The sequence below is a fragment of the Bombus flavifrons genome, chromosome 16 (assembly GCF_040668555.2).
Source record: "Bombus flavifrons isolate JBK064 chromosome 16, iyBomFlav1_principal, whole genome shotgun sequence".
In the NCBI taxonomy this organism is placed as follows: Eukaryota; Metazoa; Arthropoda; class Insecta; order Hymenoptera; family Apidae; genus Bombus; species Bombus flavifrons.
In genome coordinates this window covers 4,873,009-4,891,824 of record NC_138457.1, presented here as the reverse complement: position 1 = coordinate 4,891,824, position 18,816 = coordinate 4,873,009, and the positions used below count along the sequence as shown (strand labels likewise).

Here is an 18,816-nt window from a genome sequence, read left to right as displayed (position 1 = left end):
TAAAAAATGGACAGTTATCGTCTGACAATTATGATCGTGTCGTATTTTCTAAGAAATATATCTCTCAACAATTAAAAAATTAAATTATATCAAATTTATATTTCTCTGGTACTGTTAGAAACTGAATAAATATCAGAATAAAAATTGTTAATGTCAAAGCATTATTATGGCAACAGTGTAACAATGGATTGCAGCGAGGGGGAATGGAAGCTCGTTAAACAAAGAATAAGCCCCACATTTTCTATGGGGACTGTACCCAGGCATGCACCTGGAACACGGAGGGCCCCATACAAAATGGCAGCTTCCCCCTTGTGTAACCCGGGAATAAAGAGAAAGGAGGACAATACTTTTTCCCCTCGTGGGCCAAGTACCGGAGGGTTTCGACCAGCCCTTATCCTTCCGGCCAAATGGTCGAAAATAAGCGGCTGGCGACACATCGTTTGTCAAATAGGAATCTACCCTATTGTACGTTATGTATCAAAAAAATGTTAATCTCAGTTGAATTCTATCGGACCAATCTCCCTTTTTATAAAAGCATCTCCCTCTCAATTTTACTAGGTTTATCATCTAAAATTTGCATTTCAAACATCATTTCCTCCGATTTATAAGTACTACACATTCAAAATATATGCTATCGTTTTTATAGGAAGACTATTGGACTTCAGAATGTGTATCGTCGTAGTCGTAATTGCTGCAATTTCAACTTACCACATAAAATTGTAGATCTCTGAAACTGGCAAAGAACCCGTCTGGCTATTTTTTAACGCCATCGCTATCAGGCAAGAATAAGAGTAAGCTGGTTTAGGGTAGGGTTTGTCGTCGTAGTCTGATAGATCGAATTCCTTTTCTCTTTTCACCGTCGAGACAGAGGTGGCTCCTGAATTGTTGATGTGTACGTTATTGTTATAGATCTGCTTACGCACGTGCTGATGTGTCTGGTTGGGAGTCTGTAACATCTTGAAGTTCTGAATTCTGATACCGGTCATGCCATTCATTTTTGGTGTGGTTTGTGCCTTTGGGTATTGTGGAGAGGTCGTTCTAGCGACGGATATCGCGATCGTTTTCGACTTGGAAGGTGTCACCGACTTTGAGATCTCTTGCTCGTCCTCGGAATCCTCTTCCGTTTCCGTGATATCATTCTCGTATTGTTCTTCCGTCTCGGTGTCGTTCTCAATCTCATTTTCCTGCTCGTTCTCGATATCGTTGTCGTTGTCGTTCTCGTTCTCATTCTCATTCTCATTCTCGTTTTCGTTCTCGTTTTCTGTGTAACTGCTGCCCTCGTTCTCCGCCTCCTCCTCTACATCGATCTTCTCTTTTATATCCTTTTTCGAAGAAAACGAAAAGTGCCTTCGACCGTTGTTTGGAGTGGGACTTCGAATTGCTATATGAGGCATTACCGAGTTGGGATTCACCATAATGGAGGCCGCATCGCTTCCGTTGAGATCAAGATTAAAATTACTGAAATCAAGGGATAAGTCAGTCTCTAGAAACATCTATTGCCTCTGTTAGAAGAAAGTCATGTTATATTTTGACTGGTATGGTACAAATAAGACACCTGTTCGAACTGTTGCTGTTGCCATTGAGCAAACTGGTGGAACCAAACCATCCACTGAGGTCGTTCTGGCATCCAATGGGATCGTCGTCCATTTCTAAGCCGGACATGTCGGTAAAATTGAAGCCTAGCTCTGTATGCCCACCGATAACACCTTCGATTTCGCATTTGATGTCGACATCGAGCATCTCTTGCAAGGATAGACTGTCCGTACCGAGATAGTAATCCATCGTGAGCCAAGGGTCCCTCGTCGGTCCCTGAACCAGCCCAGTACCGTGTCTACTCTCCGTATCCAACATTCACCTGACTGGAATACAAAAAAAGAAAATTATTTTTGAATTTCTATGCAATATCATAATATTTGTCTTAGAATAATGATTTTCTTTTTTATAACGCGGTGATCAATGGAACGTAGTAATCGTTATAGGGAATGATCATTTGAAATTGCATACTCCTTCTATTTATTCGAAAAGAGGAGGCAAAATAGGAGCCAGCCGCTGCCTGGTCACAGAAACTATATCGGTTTCTCGTTTATTCTCACATAGATGCCTGTCCCAGCTGCATCCGAGCTTAAATATTCTGTTCGCTCCAACTGTAGTTTAAAACTCGAGTGGATAATACGCAGTAGCATGACGAAGCTAAGAAACTTGCGAAATATTATGCTACGGCATTAACGATCGACGTCATCGTTCCACTTTGAAAAATATTTTTACGATCCTAACAGAGGGTGCCTGCGTCGAGACGTAAGCTGAAAGCCGTCTATCTTTGCTTCGGTAAACGAAAATAAAGAAAAGGAAAGAAAAGACAGCGTGATACCGGCGTTAATATATTTATCTTTAAAAACAGCAAGACGGTAAATTTGTATGATTTTATCGACTCTAAGGATCATCCTCGCGATCTTTTGTAGCAAGGCCAATAGATTCTCGGCCGTGTCCGTACCCGCGTGACCTCGCGTACGCGCGCCTGTGTGCCGTGGTGTACACAGTGTGTACAAGCGCGCAACGAGGGTCTTGAACCCACAACCGGCTTGTGGGTGTGACTGACTCATAGTACTATAGTCGATTTACTATAGAACGCGTGGACTCGTAGTATATGTCCCCCGTGCTCTCGCTCTCCTCTCCTAGCCCCACTCTTGCTCATTTAACTATTCCACTCGGCCCTTCTCTGTCAGCTCCGTTCCGCACCGCCGAGCTTTCTCTCTTTCTCTCTCCCTCTCTCCACGTTCTCCCCACGTCTCGCACGTTTGTTCATTCTTTCTGTTCCATTCTCTGTCTTCGTCAAATTGACTCGTCCCGTCTTCGTCTGGTTCACGATTCGAAGCAACCCAGCTCGTTCTACTCTTTAATTCTTCTTCTTCGTTCAGAACTCTTTTTCTCCCATCTTCATCCAACACCACGTGTTTTTATTTGTTAACTCTTTTTCCTGCGCGTTTCTTAGCACGTTTGATATCCTGTATCGGTTTTCTCAGCCTTCTCGAGGCGTCTTTCTCTCTTTCTGAAGTTCACGAATATTCTTTATCGTCCATCTTTCATATTTCCCATCGATTTCACGAATTGTTTCGCTGAAATTTGACCCTAACGTCTCTGCAAAGGAGCATGGTGAAAAGGTGAAAAACTTGTACCCCTTTAGCTACTTGATATTTTGACAGTTAAATCGCGCGTCTTTATGCGTTTATAGGAAATTTAAAAATGTAAAGATGCGCAGAACTCTCGTGAGATGGAAAAATATATAAAACATCCAAAGTATAGTACTTTTCACGACATTTAGTAGATACTATAATCTTCCGCTTGAGTTGGATTTTTTAAATTATATTCGTAGAGACATGAATATGCATAAATGTCCGCGGTATAACGGTAAGACGTCTTTCTGTAAGTCCTACAGCATCGTAAAAGTACGATCACTTATGGCAAATGAGGTGGGAAAAGTTGTGAAAAATTTAATGAAATCGACGGTGCTGCGAAAAGCGAATTGAAACTTTCTGACTTCAGTTCTATATTGTTTCTATATTGTAGAGGAAAGTTGATACTTATATAGTACGTCAAAACATGCTTCTCAAATTGCTAATTAATAAACGATAAAACACGTGAAATTAAGACAACGTGTTACGGTGCAAGTATCCCACGAAATATATTTCTAACTACACTATAATTTACTTCTAAAACAAGATGGAATGTATTTCATTTCGGGACATCGTCAACTGTACATCTATAATTTTTACAACTTTACGATTGTACTTTTATATCTTAAGATTTATAAAACGATGACTTATTAGTAAATTACAAAATTTTATGCTCTTACAGGAAATTTGAAAGTGCACGGTTGCAGAGAATGCGTGTGATACGAAGAAAGAAACAAAATATCCTACAATAACCAATATAGTTCTCTATATGTACAGTAGCTGGTAGGTAAAACAACTTTTCATCAAGCTTCTTCTATTGTACCATTTTGATTATATCCTCGAAAATATGAATTTACATAAAAAGTAGAATCGTGAATGCCCGAAGCAGCAGAGGTTTGTCACTTTTTGACCTTTACGTTTTGTCATCAATGGCAGTTTTTCATCTTCTTGTTTCATACGTTTCTCTTTCGAATTCGATGTGCCTCCGCTGCGAAGAAGTCTTTGCCCTTATCTTTTTCTGTCCGACGTGTTCTTCTCCTGGATCTGTGCTGGTTTGACGAGCTCGCGATACTAAGCTCTGGTTTACCGAACAGACTACTTAACTTCAGTTCAAGTATATCCATAACTTACTATTAAGGCAACCGAATCATCGGCTAGCTACGAGACAAAAATTTCCGGACGAATCTAACGATAGATGGAAGTTTCTTGCACATAGACCAAAGATATTGTTATCATACTGTGTATATTATCGCGCATACATAAGTATTTGGACATTTTCTAAATTATTATGTATCTTACTGCGTACAAAATGTACTTCAAATAAAGCTGCTTAATTCTATTTTAGATTTTAATATCTCTGATATTATCTCAAACAGACGTAAGTACAAGTGATATGCAGATAGTGATAAAACTAAAATATTATTATAAAATTAATCGGTATAATCCGTTGAGATTAGAGTGAGTGAGATATCGGAAAGATAATGCTTGTAGACAACACTAGAAGTGGCAAAATTGAAAAATTTCGATTTCTTATTGCTGCATGTTCTACGTACCAATGAGAATACTACAGTATATTTGAGTGCAAATTCCCTTTCTAAACAGTTATTAATAATGTTAGAAGATGACGTCACAGCGTCGCCTCAATAAAGAAAAATATAAGTGCTAATAAACATTAGTCAATCGTTTCTTGACCTTTGTCTATGCCATCTATCCAAATGAATGAAACATCGAGCTTCCTTCAACTAAGAGCTGGCACGTACAAAGTTCTCTACAAATACACTTTTCTTTTTCACGAATTTACGCTGCATTAACGCGTAAGTTTTCTTTTACCGTGAAATACTCGTTTCTTGGCACTTGCAGCATTTTCTACGAGCATTCTTCATCGAGTTTTCAACTACATTCTAAGAGTTTCTATAGATTTGAACAAGTGTCAACTATTTATCAGAGACAGATATGCAAATCGATCGACACGCACGTACATTGCTTGCTTCAGTTTCAATTTGGCAAAACATTTGATCGCGTTTATGGCGACAAGTAAAGAATTAGCAATAGAGAAACATTCCTCTATCGTAATGTTGCAAATACAATAAAAATATCGATCTCTTCGTTGAATCGCGGCAAGTGTCCAAATGCTTAGCACAACGCGATACTTACAACGTAATTCATAGACTCAGATTGAATGCTAATCGAATTAAGCTATGGAATCTGAATTCACGATATAGAAATCTTCTTGGTATGTTTGATCTGGTACAAAATGTTGCTCTAAAAATATCCGTACGAAGCGAAAGAAATAGACGACTGAATCGTCGGTCGCGAAGAAGAGAAAAGAGAGACAAACGGAGAACTGACCCTGCTCCACGTAATTCCCATCGTAGTGTGGCCTTTACGCGCGCACGAGACATTCAAGTCTCTACGTGACTGAACGATATTCTTAGACGTGGAAGTGTAATGGAACTTTGTTCGATGCACTTACGCTTCGAGGCTCGCCAGTTATGTTCCATCGGCTTCCAACACACCCACGCCTCCCTCCTCTCCACCTATGAATAACGTTAGCGCGCACTTGAAATAAGTCGAGGAAAATGAAAATAATTTTGCGAGGAAAACTACGAGAGTAGGAAGTTACTTTCTTAGAAGTGAGGAAGTTAACGTGCATGAGAAATTCATTTAAATGCTGCGTTCCGACTAGGAACGAGCTGTGCACGTTTACATCGAGAATTCCAGCAGATCTGCGGTTAGGCGCAATACCGTATGCGTTACTTGCATGATTATCCACGATGAATATACGGCAAACTGTTTGGCCGTTTACGAATCAAATTTTCGCGATTCAGATACGTAACAGGTAGACATAAGGTATATATGTGGTTGATCGATGAGAAAATGGGAAATAGTGGAGAAAAGACGAACAACGTCAGAGATGGGTCATCGACCTGTCGAGATCAACAAGCGGCAGCATTTATAAGACGATAAGTTAATCTCACTGTGTGAGAATTCTTTTAGTTAAAATTCACACCGCGTAGGTTGGAGCTGTTAAATTCCTTTCGCGTTCAAGTGTTCCCGAAACCCCGAGCAAACGGATAAACAAAATTAGCTACGGGACAAACTTTCTCGAAAATTCAATTGCACGTTAATTTCCCTTCATTGAAATGGCTAATTTGTCGAGAGGAATCGCGTTATATACAAAAACGTTAATAAAACTCGAATCATCGAATTTACATGAGAGAGAAATTTCTCTTTTGCTCTTTGCTTTAATAAGAAGCGGCAGAGATAAATTAATCTCTTGAATGAAAATTTCTAAAAGAAAAAAAAGGGGAGACGAGAAACGTCGAGGGGGGCAGAAGGAAAAAAAAGAAAGAAGAGCAGACACGCTTGACGCAATCAGACGCGATGGGCGCCACGTTGAGTGCTCAAACATTTTAGGCAATGTCAAACATGAAGGCTAACCAGATTAAAACGGTCGAGGATTTAAAATTGTTATTTATTTCTTTCTCCTCGTTTCCAAATTCTTATCGTTAAATTACGAGGACGTTTATTGCAGCATCGAGTAAACAATTTTTGATTGAAAGCGAAACGCGAACCGGGTCGGGTCAATGTCTTTGGCGAAAACTTGACCGAGAGATACGTACAACGAAGAAACAGAACTTGAAAAAGAACGACCGCTTGTTTGTAATAATATCATCCACTACTAAATGGTTCCAGTCAGTCGTTCTCATAAAAAACAGGTTACGCGGAGAAAATTAGACGATCAAATACACTCGCTCATAGTGTCAGTACCCTATCGATAAACCGAAGAGAAAAACGGGAACGTACGAAGAAATTTACAGTTACTTTCCAACACCCAATGCGTGGAATTTCCGAATGGAAATTTCCATGTAAAGCTGCCAAATATTGAATTACCATCTTTTCTTTCGAATATCATTTTTGCAAAATTAATCGCAACAAATAAAATGTTTTTATTTTATCCAGCCAGACGGGTATCATAATTTTGCATCATGAACAATTTTCGATATTGAACAAGCAGCATAAAAAGAAAATACAAAAATCGTATCTAATATGGAATAGGTAGCTAAAAATGGAACACTGACATCGGGTACAATATTTTCATAGAAAACAAGCAGAAAATAGTTTTATTTTTCTTATCGATTAAAGTATTTTGGTTATAAAATAACATTTTTTTTTTTTTTAATTACATAAGAAGAAAGCTATTTGCAATAATCACGTATCCAAGTGTCAAACTCTGCATCAGCACATTGGTCATGTGTCCAGAGTCTGCACATTATGCGCTTGATGCATATTTCTCCAGCAGAGTATTGCGCAAAATGTTCTTGGCAAAATAAACGATGCCAAAGTGAGTGAGTGAGTGGGATAGTCTATAGCCATTTGACATTCATCTGTAACATTTTAAAAAATGACACTATTGCATACTATTTCATATTTCATTCCATATTTCGCCACTTTCCTCCGACTGAGGAATTTTCAGAGTGACGCGTTAATTCAAACCGAATCTGTAGGACGACGTAAGCGCGTAATTTTATGCCTGTTCATTTATGAAAAAATGTATCTCGTTCCTGAAACAGGATTATCTTTCTGCCTCGTTGCCTCTTCAAGCTCAAATTCCGAGAAGAGCCCTTCCTCCGGCGATAGACGATCCTAAGTCCCTGAAGCTATTCAACCAGAAATCCTTCGCAGGTCATAAAGGGCCCCTCTCTCTTTGCAACTACCTCTATTTCATCCTAGTCGAACGCGATCCAATGCCAGATTTTTCATCGAGTAGTTAACTTACATCACGGGCCGATTTAGAAGACCTCTGTCTATCTTTTGGAAGATCGTTCTCTCGCCTTAAGCCTCGTTTCCACCGAAGCAACATCGACCAACTTTTTCTCGCTGTATGTTTCCAACGAAACTTATAGAAAAACAAACCAAACTTATAGAAACGTTTTGTCCACGCTGAAACGGCACGTTTCCGAGGAACATTTGAGTTTTATTTCGGTTTCAAGGCGACGTATCCTCGCTCTACTAGCTCTTAATCATCCTATCTCCACCAGTTTGTAAACCGAGGAAACTTGAGTTTCAGGTTTACGACGTTTAATATTATTTTCTGCAGTTAGGGCCTGTTGCTTACTACGGAAAATTTTATTATCGCGAATCTGTATTCCTTGTGCCAATGAGACGTACGTATGGATCCGTCGATCAAGTTCTTTTGGAAAATCCAGTTAGAACAGTTAAGAATTAGGCAGACGTATCGGGAACACTATACGGACTTTTCCAGGAAACATGGCACAGCGACAAAAATCTCCTCCACGTTGCTTCGGTAGAAACGAGGCTTTACGCTACTGAATGTTATGTATAATACCTTTCGTAAATACGTGGACGTAACGTACGAGAGGAAACTTTCTAAAAATGATTATTATCCAATCTTCCGCCAAGATAATGAACATTATTACGGACCGTCCACTTGGTAATGAAACAGATGCTTCCGAGTATCTATTCTCCAGCAATGAGAATAACACAGCTTTCTGGAAAACTAGCCATTTTCTTACCGTTAAGTTAATTAATCTACAAGCTACTAAGGGGTAAGCTCTATGAGACCGGGAGCGTTTAAAAAAACAGAGACCTATTTCTCCATGTACATCGAGCAACCTCCACTAATTGCGGCACTAGGGTGCATATATTTGCACGTTTAGAAGATAATGATCCCAGCAGGGCGTAAATGTGCAGCGTTGGTGGTTAAAGGGTTAAAAGAGCGGCAGCAACGGTGAAACGGTGTTACATCGCTATAAAACTCAACTCGAGCACGATAACTCCTCCGCGTTACAACAATCGACGAGATTTCCCTTTCACCGGGCTTCCGTAACTGTGTGCGCGCGTACGTGCATGTGTGCGTGCACACGGGCGCAGCTGTGTTGTATGGAACACCTGACGAAACGTCTGTGGCAAGACGATGCAGCAATTGATAAACATGAGCGAGTGGGAGCAGCAGGAAGACCTACACCGAATAAAGGGGGAAGGTCTGGTATTTCTTCCTTCTTCTGGAAAACCTCGCCAATTATAAAACTCGTCAATCCAGTTGTACGTTTATCGAGTGGAAGATGTGTACGAGAAAATATGATGCTAAAAAGCTACGTTCTAACGTCCATGAATAAGTTATCGTGCAAGCTGGAAAGACGAGGGTGGTGGTATTGTTCGAATTCGACTAGCCGTCCAACGAGTTTAGCCAACTTCTTTCCACGCTGAAACCAGTATGTACCGATGTAAAAAGAAGCCGGGGATCGGTTGTCTAATCACACAGGTGGAAGTCGAAGGAGAGAGGGATCGTTTCGAAAAAGAACCCCTTGAAAACAGTTTCCTCACGAGGTGATACTAGAGAAACTGGTTGAATAAATATTGGTCCCGAGACGCGGTCAAACAGCCTAAACGCGCCTTCCATGGGGCAGGAACACGTGTTCCCTGTCGTGGAAAGCGGCCACAGCTGCACACAGCCCAATCATATATAAGAAAGAGAAATATTCCGCTGAACGTATACAGTCGACAAAATGTAACGAATAAAATGCACTAAAATTATCTCGAATACAGTGTAACGCCGATCTAAGCAAAGAGGGGGAAAACTAGGAGGAAAAGCGAAATCGACCTAGATTTTTTAACATTCCATTTCGTATATTTGTCTTGACGAAAAACTGATCAGAGTGGAAAATTATTTTGATAAATATCGAGAGGAGGCGAAGTCGGCCAATCGACGGTGTAGGTTTGCGTGCACGTAAAACGGCGGGATTCTTTGTGATCGCTTCTCAAGAACCGGTTTGAATCACGCAGAAGAGGGCTTATGAAGTGAGTCGAATGTGAATCGTGTTCGTCTAATAAATGGACTTTTGTCGACCAACTCGATAACGACGATCTAAGAGCTTTCAGTCTGCTGTGACACGTCGCTCTAACGCGTATTATGCAACTATTCCAATGTTCTAAATAATTTTTTTTAACGCCGAAATTACGACAAATCGCAGTACGAAATTATACACAGGACGCGAATAGTGGATGTGTTAGCAGACGTCAGATGATTTCTTCTTAAAATAAAAAAAAAAAAAAAAAAAATCAGAAGATAGAGGATAAAACGTTTTCATATGAGACTCCGTTTTCGAGAAATGATTTTGAAAATTTGTCAGGTATTTTTGGTAACCTGACTAATTACTGACTCATCCCATGACTGTACAAGTAACAAAGAAATAAAAGAAAAACGTGGGATAGAATTTACTCTTTTATAGCTTCATTTTCAAGAAGACAGAGCTCGACCATGTTTAGCTAATAATGACAAACTTTTAAACCCGATGTCTTCGAAAACGAAGCGTCATACGAACAAACCTTATTCCATATCTTCTTCTTATTTTTTCATAAGGAATTACCTCGTGTTCGCTTACACATATTCGATCGCAAACTGTGTAGCAAAAAAGTATAATATCTTTCGAGATAGCAAGCGAGATAGGTACGGTTAATTTCATGCCGGCGCGGCATTAAGACAGCGGCAATGCTTCAATTATTTAATTTAATTTACGATGCATATAATTTCGCGATTCGTGTATATGGGCAATTTACGGTGCACGAATAATTTTACGATTCGATGAAACGGCCTCTGATCAATCGTATCCTTTCCTATCGTTACGCGTTAATTTACTTTTATTCGTCTTACTGATGCAAGTAGTATACAGTGTGTCCCGCAATTTAATATACAAGCTTAGTGTATTCTATAGACAAAAATAAGAGTAAGACGTGACGTGGCAAGAAATCCATAAATGCTTTATCAAAAAGTTAGTATAACAAGAATATTAAATGCGATAGATACGTACGTCGATACTTTTTCTCTTTGTTAGTTTAAATACAGGATAAGACAAGATACATAACGTTAAATGACATACGTAACGATGAAATTCAGTGGCACACGTGATATAAATTTTGTATTGACAAAGGCGGACGATATTTCAATATGCTCACATAAATATATATAGCTTCACGTTTCACGTTATCGTTTTAATGAAACATTTTAATGAAACATTTATGAACTCTTCGCTATTTAGTCTTGCTTTAGTTTTGTATCTACGTATAGAACGCACTGGCAATGTTTGTACACTGTATACATTTCTATTCACAGATATCCTTTTTCTCTGCTACAACCAGCTTGCTCTACAGACAAATCTCGTACGAACTTTGGCTATAAATTTGCAATGCCGAATACAGTTCGACGTGTTTTTATCCTTGCTCGGTATTACTTCTCGACGGCAGCCAGCTGCCGGGAGCAGTCAATTTCATTACGTGTCGTCGAACTCTGCAGCTGGATTTTCTTGCAGGCACTCGCGCCCCTCTCGTCGAGCTTTCTCCCCCTGTCGTTAGCGAAAATTCGACCTTCAACGCGCCTCTTCCAGCCGTCCTAGTCTCCTTAACTTCGTCTTCAGCGGTGATCAAGATACGGATGACGATGACTATAAAAGGAACAGCGAAAACTGCGCAAGGTGTAATAATACACCTGAAACGATAGCGAAGAAACAGTGCGAGATATTATCAAACAAGATCCGAACCACGTTTTTAAATGTCTATTAATTATTTGTCGAATGTTTTAGAAAAAAATTATTAATGACCCGATTTAAATTTGGTGTCCGTCCTCTTCAAGATAATCCCTTGATTTTGCATTGGTATAACGATCGGGTCAGTTCTGCCATGTCCCAAATGATTTTTGAAAATCATTTTCTTCATCCGCGTCGACCGCCTGTTCTTCAGGGAAGAGCGCTTGCGAGATAATTTTATTAATATAATTAAAGCACAGAGCTTCGATCTCATTTTTTGGAAATATAGAAAGAAGTCGTAAGAGCCTAATCTAAAAATTAATTACTCGTACTCATCATATTTAGCTCCTTACGACTTCTTTCTATTTTCACAAAAATGAAACTGAAGCTCCAGGCACATTGAGAAAGGAACGCAAATTGGACGGCAACTGGCGCTCAATGAGGCTGGAAGAAACAATCTCCAAAAATCATTTGGAGCATAGCAAAGAGCCGATCTGATCGCTATATTAACACTATCACACTGGTTGAAATGACTGGTTTTACAATTTTAGAAATATGCCAATCCTCGTTTAGGGATCACAGACCCAGATGGATTAATAATACCACAAATGTACGACATAACTTGGAATTTCTTTGGTAGGAAAGTAATAAATCAATAAATATAAAAATATCCTATTATTATGTATTTCCTAAAGAAATGTTTTGCTAGAAGTAGCTTCGTCTTAACTGTAGGTAGTTTTAACGTTAATACAGGACGAGACCTATGGGTTCCAACTATGGAGAACAGCGAGCAATTGCAACATAGAAATTCTTCAACGATTCCAATCAAAAACTCTTTGATCCTTAATAGATGCACCTTGTTACCAACGAAACGATACATCGCGACCTTAAGAAACCTACAGTTAAAGAAGAAATATCCAAATTCAGTAACAGATATAACATAAGAATTAACAATCACCAAAACCCATTAATTACCCAATTACTTGACACGACGGATCAGATCCGCAGACTAAAAAGACACCCTTTAGATTTAAACATCGAACATACGATAATCGTTAATTATTCGCGTTATAGTACCACGCCAGAATAATTTAATATAATTCTCAATAAGAATTGCTTGCAAACTATTTCCAAATAAAAAAAAAAAAAAAAAATAAAATACAGGATGAGATCGTTTCGAATAGAACGACAGCCAAATTTTGATCGATTCATCGACAAAACTATTATCTTTCATTTAGAACATCTCATATATCAAAGAGATACAATTGATCGACGAAATTCATTGTATCGTACTATTGCTGTGGATTAGAGGAAATTTTGGAACGCGCGCGTTCCTCCAATTGTTTCCGAGAACTTGTCAAGGTGAAGGGATCCAAAAAGGGGCTCTTTGCATCGTATGATGAGAACTTCGAGGTGGACCAATAATTCGCAAACAGCGGGAAGTCGCCACTTTTCCCAGCCGAAGAAATACTTTTGTCAAAAGGGAATGGAAAGACCACGGAATCGCTTTTGCGGTATTTGCAGGGTACAAGTGTAAAGCTGGCCGTCCCTTTGTTCTCGAAACTACCATACAGCCAAGAAAAGAGTCGATGCGTGTCGGACGGCGGAAGTATTTCCTGGCAGGTAGCTACGAATTTTTAGCGCCGACTCGATTACTCGGGCTTTCTCATGCTTCGATACCCTAACCATTCTCCTACTTTGCCCTTTATTAACTTTTCCCTGCGCTCCACCTACTTGCATGATACAACTTTCCGATCGATGCCACTTGCCATGGGCATTCGAAACGACTCTATGTTCCTCAAGATCGTCGAAATTGAATAGGATTCGAATAGCCTAAAATTCTTGAAAGTCTTGAGAGTTTCGACGGATACTGTTCCATTAGTATTCGATATGTCGCAAGCTTTTTGATTATTTTTCTTCAAACAACGCTATTAACGTAAAATGTTGAAGAAATTCCGGAAACTTTGAATTATCGTAAACACATTTATTTACGTGGGTCGTCTTTACAGCTTGTAGTATACGTTACGAATGTATCGCTTTCGATAAAATTTTCTTACTAAATACGTGAGTGATAAAAGCGTATTATTGTTTAATTATTAATTTATTTAACTGTGACTATAAGGTAAATCTTAAGAATTATATGTTTTATTATTATTCATAAACTTACAGCAAATTGCTTGCATCGTGATCCGTTTAACTACGACATAGTCAAGTGCATGCGTACTCGGAGGAAATTCAAAATCGATTTTCTCGAAAACAAAGCCTCGAGTGAAAAAAAAAGTATTCTATATTTTCCACTTATTTTTTCACGTACCATCGCCCCCTCCACGGTTGTACCATCGATACTGGAACACCCTGTATAAAATACTACATCAACTTCACATAGGATTTCCTTATTCGATACGTAAAATGCATACTCGAGCGATAAAGAAATTTTTCCACGAATTTTCTCCCACCATCGGCAAACCTGTTCCTTTTTCTTTCATTTCAAACCTATTTAGACTTTCAAGACTGTGTGAAATATTGGCGATATGTATACAGGGTGGTTGGTAACTGGTGGTACAAGCGGAAAGGGGGTGATTCTACGCGAAAAAAGAAGTCGAAAATATAGAATAAAAATTTTTCGTTCGAGGCTTTGTTTTCGAGAAAATCGACTTTGAATTTTCGCTCGGTACGCGCGCACTTTATCACGTCTCGTTATAACGGATCTCACTGTAGATCGTTGTCTCGATGGAAAAATTAAAAACAAAAAAAAAAAATTTTTTTAAAATTTTTATTCCATCCTTCGACTTCTTTTTTCGCGTAGAATCGCCCCCTTTCCGCTTGTACCACCAGCTACCAACCACCCTGTATATCGATCGTCTACAAGCCGTTTAAGTTTTGTAGGTCATCAATGTCGTAACGAATGATCGCGTAAATGGATTTCCGACGTCTTGAACTTACCAGATTTTCTTTAGCATCTTCTGTCAACGATACTGTTCGGATCGAAGCGTTCCAAACGCTTGATCAAACGCCAATCTCTCAAAACTTACCAAAATGACAAAGAGTCTCGAGACTTTCAACGAGCTTTTCGGGTATCAAATCCTACTCGAAGAAATTCGAATTTTTCGCCACGTAAAGTAAAGCGACGCGATTCGAAGCGCTTGGCAAGCCATCGCTAAGTGCCGCAGTGAACTTCGTAGCCGTCTCGAAACACGAAAATTATTCCAAGAAGAAATACCGATTCGCTACCGTGATACGCCGACAATTTTTTCTCCGTGTGCTTCTAACGAAGAACAGAGCAAAGAGGAGGGAAAAGAAGTCGACTCCGACGACGTTCCACGAGAACAACTCAACCTTTCAACGTACACAGGGAATGTGTAAAGCACGTATACGTCGAACGTCGGTTTCACGGTCGTGAAAACACAAGACATCTCACGGCAGATCTTTTCCCATGGCCGCGGTGCTTACCGGCTACTTCCTCAACGGGCCATACTTCCGCCGATAATGTTCGCGATCCGGGGATTACTCGGGGGTATCGAACGATGTTACGTTTTTTCTTCTTCTTCTTTCTCCGCCGTTGTATGCAAATAGGTCACGCAATTTCTCTCCCCTTTCCATGCATCTGTGTAACGATGACCCTGATGGAACTATTATGCGAATAAATCGGGGCCTACCAATTTAAAAAGAATATAAACGCAATTCACAGAGAAACGCTTCGGAGACGGCTATTATTATCCGGAGCTTTTGTAAGCGTTTGTGGAGCAACATTTGCATGCGAGATTTTATTGCGGCATCGAAACAATGTGAAATAGCTAACGGGTTAATAGTATTCTTCGGTCAATAAGCAAATATCGGTCTTAGAGTGGCGAAAGGATGCACCAACGAATCGCATTGTTTCGATCAAACGATTTCGTCCGACTTTGCGATATCTTTCCATCGATCTATGCGCCAGCCTTTTAACGAGAAAGTTCCTCTATTCCCAGTAATAATTCCTTTGAATATTTAATAAATAGAGAAAGAAAAAAGGCAAATATCCAGGAAACAGACTCCAACGAATTTCTTCCTAAAATAGAAATTACCGAAATACGTCGGTCGCTCGTCACGATGGCAAAACGCTTGAGAAAGCGGTGATCTTTTCTGCGAGCTCTCCTCTCCTCTCCCTCTCTTTTTCTCTCTCTATTGGTTACATAACCGATAAAAAGTTTAAATAAGATCACGTGAACGAGAACTCTGGCCAATGTGCGAACAGGTATCACGCGCTGTTCCGATAATGCGCTCCTTTTCGTTTCTTCTCGTCAGATCCGAAATACAGAGAACGTCCGAAATTTATGTACGAACGGGTATCAAGTGATTCCTTATGACAAAATAAGAAGAAAGTATAGAATAAAATTTGTTCACACGACGCTTGGTTTTTGAGAAATTTGAATTTGAAAATTTGTCGAGAATGCAAGAAAATAATCGATAGGACGTTTTTCCACGTGTGAAAATAAGTAAAAAGTGTAGGATAAAATTTGTTCAGAAGACGCTCTGTTTCCGAGAAAAATAAATTTGAAAATTTATCACACGCGTGAGGCAATTCTTAACTAAAAAACACGTTCAGACTTTGCTTTTGTGGACACAGAAAAATTTAATTCCACATTTTTTACTCGTTCTCACCTGCTTTCGATTCAAGTTCAAGTATACTCGACAGAGACTCTTTATGATCAAATTGTATCAATAGTAACATTGTAGATATTGTATTAATAGGCCAATTATTTATCTTGATACTAATCTTACCAAGTCCGGTCAAATGACCAATTTCAAAATTTAATTTAAATTTGTACGCTCATCGTTATGTCTTTTGTTCGCCTAACTTTATGTAAATTCTTATATTATCTGATTAATCGATTTCTCAATTTTTGTTGATATAAGAATTTACTCTTACCAGGTCCGGTCAAATGACCAGTTTCAAAATTTAATTTAAATTTGTACGCTCATCGTTATGTCTTTTGTTCGCCCAACTTCATGTAAATTCTTATATTATCTGATTACTCGATTTCTCAATTTTTATTAATATAAGAATTTACATAAAGTTAGATGAACAAAAGAAATAACGATGAGCGTACAATTTAAAATTAAATTTTGAAACCGGTTATTTGATCAGGCTTGATAATGATAGTCTTAAATGTTAATTTCTACTACGAGCAGACCCATCTTTTTTGTCCTACCTACACTTTCAAGCGTCATTTACTTTCTGTCTTGCTTACTTTACTTTCTTACCATTAAGCTAACTGTTCTTCCAATTGTAACTAACGATACTAAAGGTTGTACAGTCTGTATAAATAAATTAAATAATTAACACGTTGAATGCCATGGGGTCACCGGTGACTGGCGCACCAAGATTAGTACAAACAAATACATAATTTGAAGAAATGTCAATAGTTATAAATTTTTATTATTAGCAATTAAGAGGGTATTCTGGTCTAGAAATTTGAAAAAATCAAAAAATTTTTTTTTTCATATTTCAAAAGTTTAGACATTCAAGAATGTGCCCTTAAAAGGATTTTTCAAAATTTCAATTATTTTATGTGTTACAGCCATTTTTCTGAGCGGAACAAATGAATAGTAGACGGTAGACGTTGTCCGAGTAAACTTGTCTCAAAACTTTAAACGCGTTTTTCTCGAAACTACTTTTTTCGAGTTGGCGTGCACGATATCTCAAGTTCTAATGAACCGATTTATTTTAAATTTGGTCTGAATATTCCTTATACACTGCTCTATCGTCCGGACCACGCTCAGCTCAAAATCTGTAATATTACTATTTTTTAAACGTTCGGAATTGTCAAAAAAACGTGCGAAATAAGAAATTTTTTTTCAAACGGCCGTCATTTTGTGAAAAAATGTTGTATTGATTTTTCCAAGGTTCAGACGATAGCGGCATCCATACTAATTAAGAATCCCTTCGCATTTTTTGTTTCAAATGACCAGAAGAATTGATATCATGCACGCCACGACACCCCATTCTTTTAGCAGCATCCACTTTGCCAGCTCATAACTTTTTAAATATTGAGTTTTTTTTCAGTGAATTTTTTACGTAATCTCGAAATATCAATAAACAAATGCTAAAAAGAAGGATAGCAAAAATATTTTTTGTTTCGCTTGTACAGAGCTTCAAAAATCGCCCGAAATTCATGCCTCTAGACCAGAATACCACCTTAAGGGAGTTAACAGTAAAGTAAAAAATGGCAAATCTTGTAACAGTTCTTTAAGATTATTGCGGGCCCCAATAAATGTGATCGAGTGATGGATTATGGTTGATGAAAGGTCCCGGGACGTAATCACATAGGAAAGGGCATAACATATCTCTTGTAGGTAATATTTCAACATTATATGTATCGCATAATAAAACATTCATCGTGGCGTCACGGCCAAACTTTGTCAAACCGATTTGTTAATAAATACATACATAAATAAATAAAATTTTCGGACTCGATTTTCTCAAAAACGAAGCGTCATAGAAAAAAATATTATTCTGTGTTCTTTTGTTACCTTTCTATGAGGAATTACCTCCTGCCAATTTCTGCATAACTATTGAATGCACATTGTACGCTTTGTTGTCTCGATTTTTGGTACGTCACAGCAGAAGGATCGGTTAATACGGCTCAACGAGCTGCTGACAAAAACACCCTAACCCCAGGTATCGGAATTTTTGGCCTTGGAAATTATCGTTGGAATTTTTCCATTTCCTCTAACGATGGACTCCCCTTCGTGACTGTATACGGAAAAACGTGAGGAGAATATTTTCTGTGGAAAAGGGCAACGTCAGATGGCACTGGAAGAAGTAACAATTTTCTCGTCAACCGAGGAACCAACAGTTTTACTCAAACTCGAGTTCATCGAAATGATTCGTATGCGGGTCTCAATTACGAATCATTGGAGAAGCTTCACCGAGAAGTAACTGATACGAGTGCCAGCAGCTTGTTTCGTTGTACAAAATTACTGTTATTGGCCCACGAAAGTATTTGAAATGTGAACATTTACTATAGAAAATTCGTCCACATTGTATGCATTATATAAAACATTTTAAATATTTTATTGGACTATAACAAGTAGACTGCGAATGTTTATGCAATCTTTAATTT

General features: G+C 38.6%; 1 protein-coding gene across 1 annotated transcript in view; it reads right to left on the bottom strand.

Moving 5' to 3' along the window:
• The window catches only part of jumu (Forkhead box protein N4 jumeau), a 28,623-nt gene that overhangs the window by 3,689 nt on the left and 6,118 nt on the right, over window positions 1–18,816 (bottom strand). The window contains exons 2-3 of the mRNA XM_069129977.1: window positions 1,556–1,859; window positions 709–1,458 (exon numbers count right to left, since the gene is read on the bottom strand). Coding sequence (XP_068986078.1) covers window positions 709–1,458; window positions 1,556–1,851 — 1,046 coding nt within the window. The 5' untranslated portion in view covers window positions 1,852–1,859. The remainder of the gene's footprint in view (window positions 1–708; window positions 1,459–1,555; window positions 1,860–18,816) is intronic.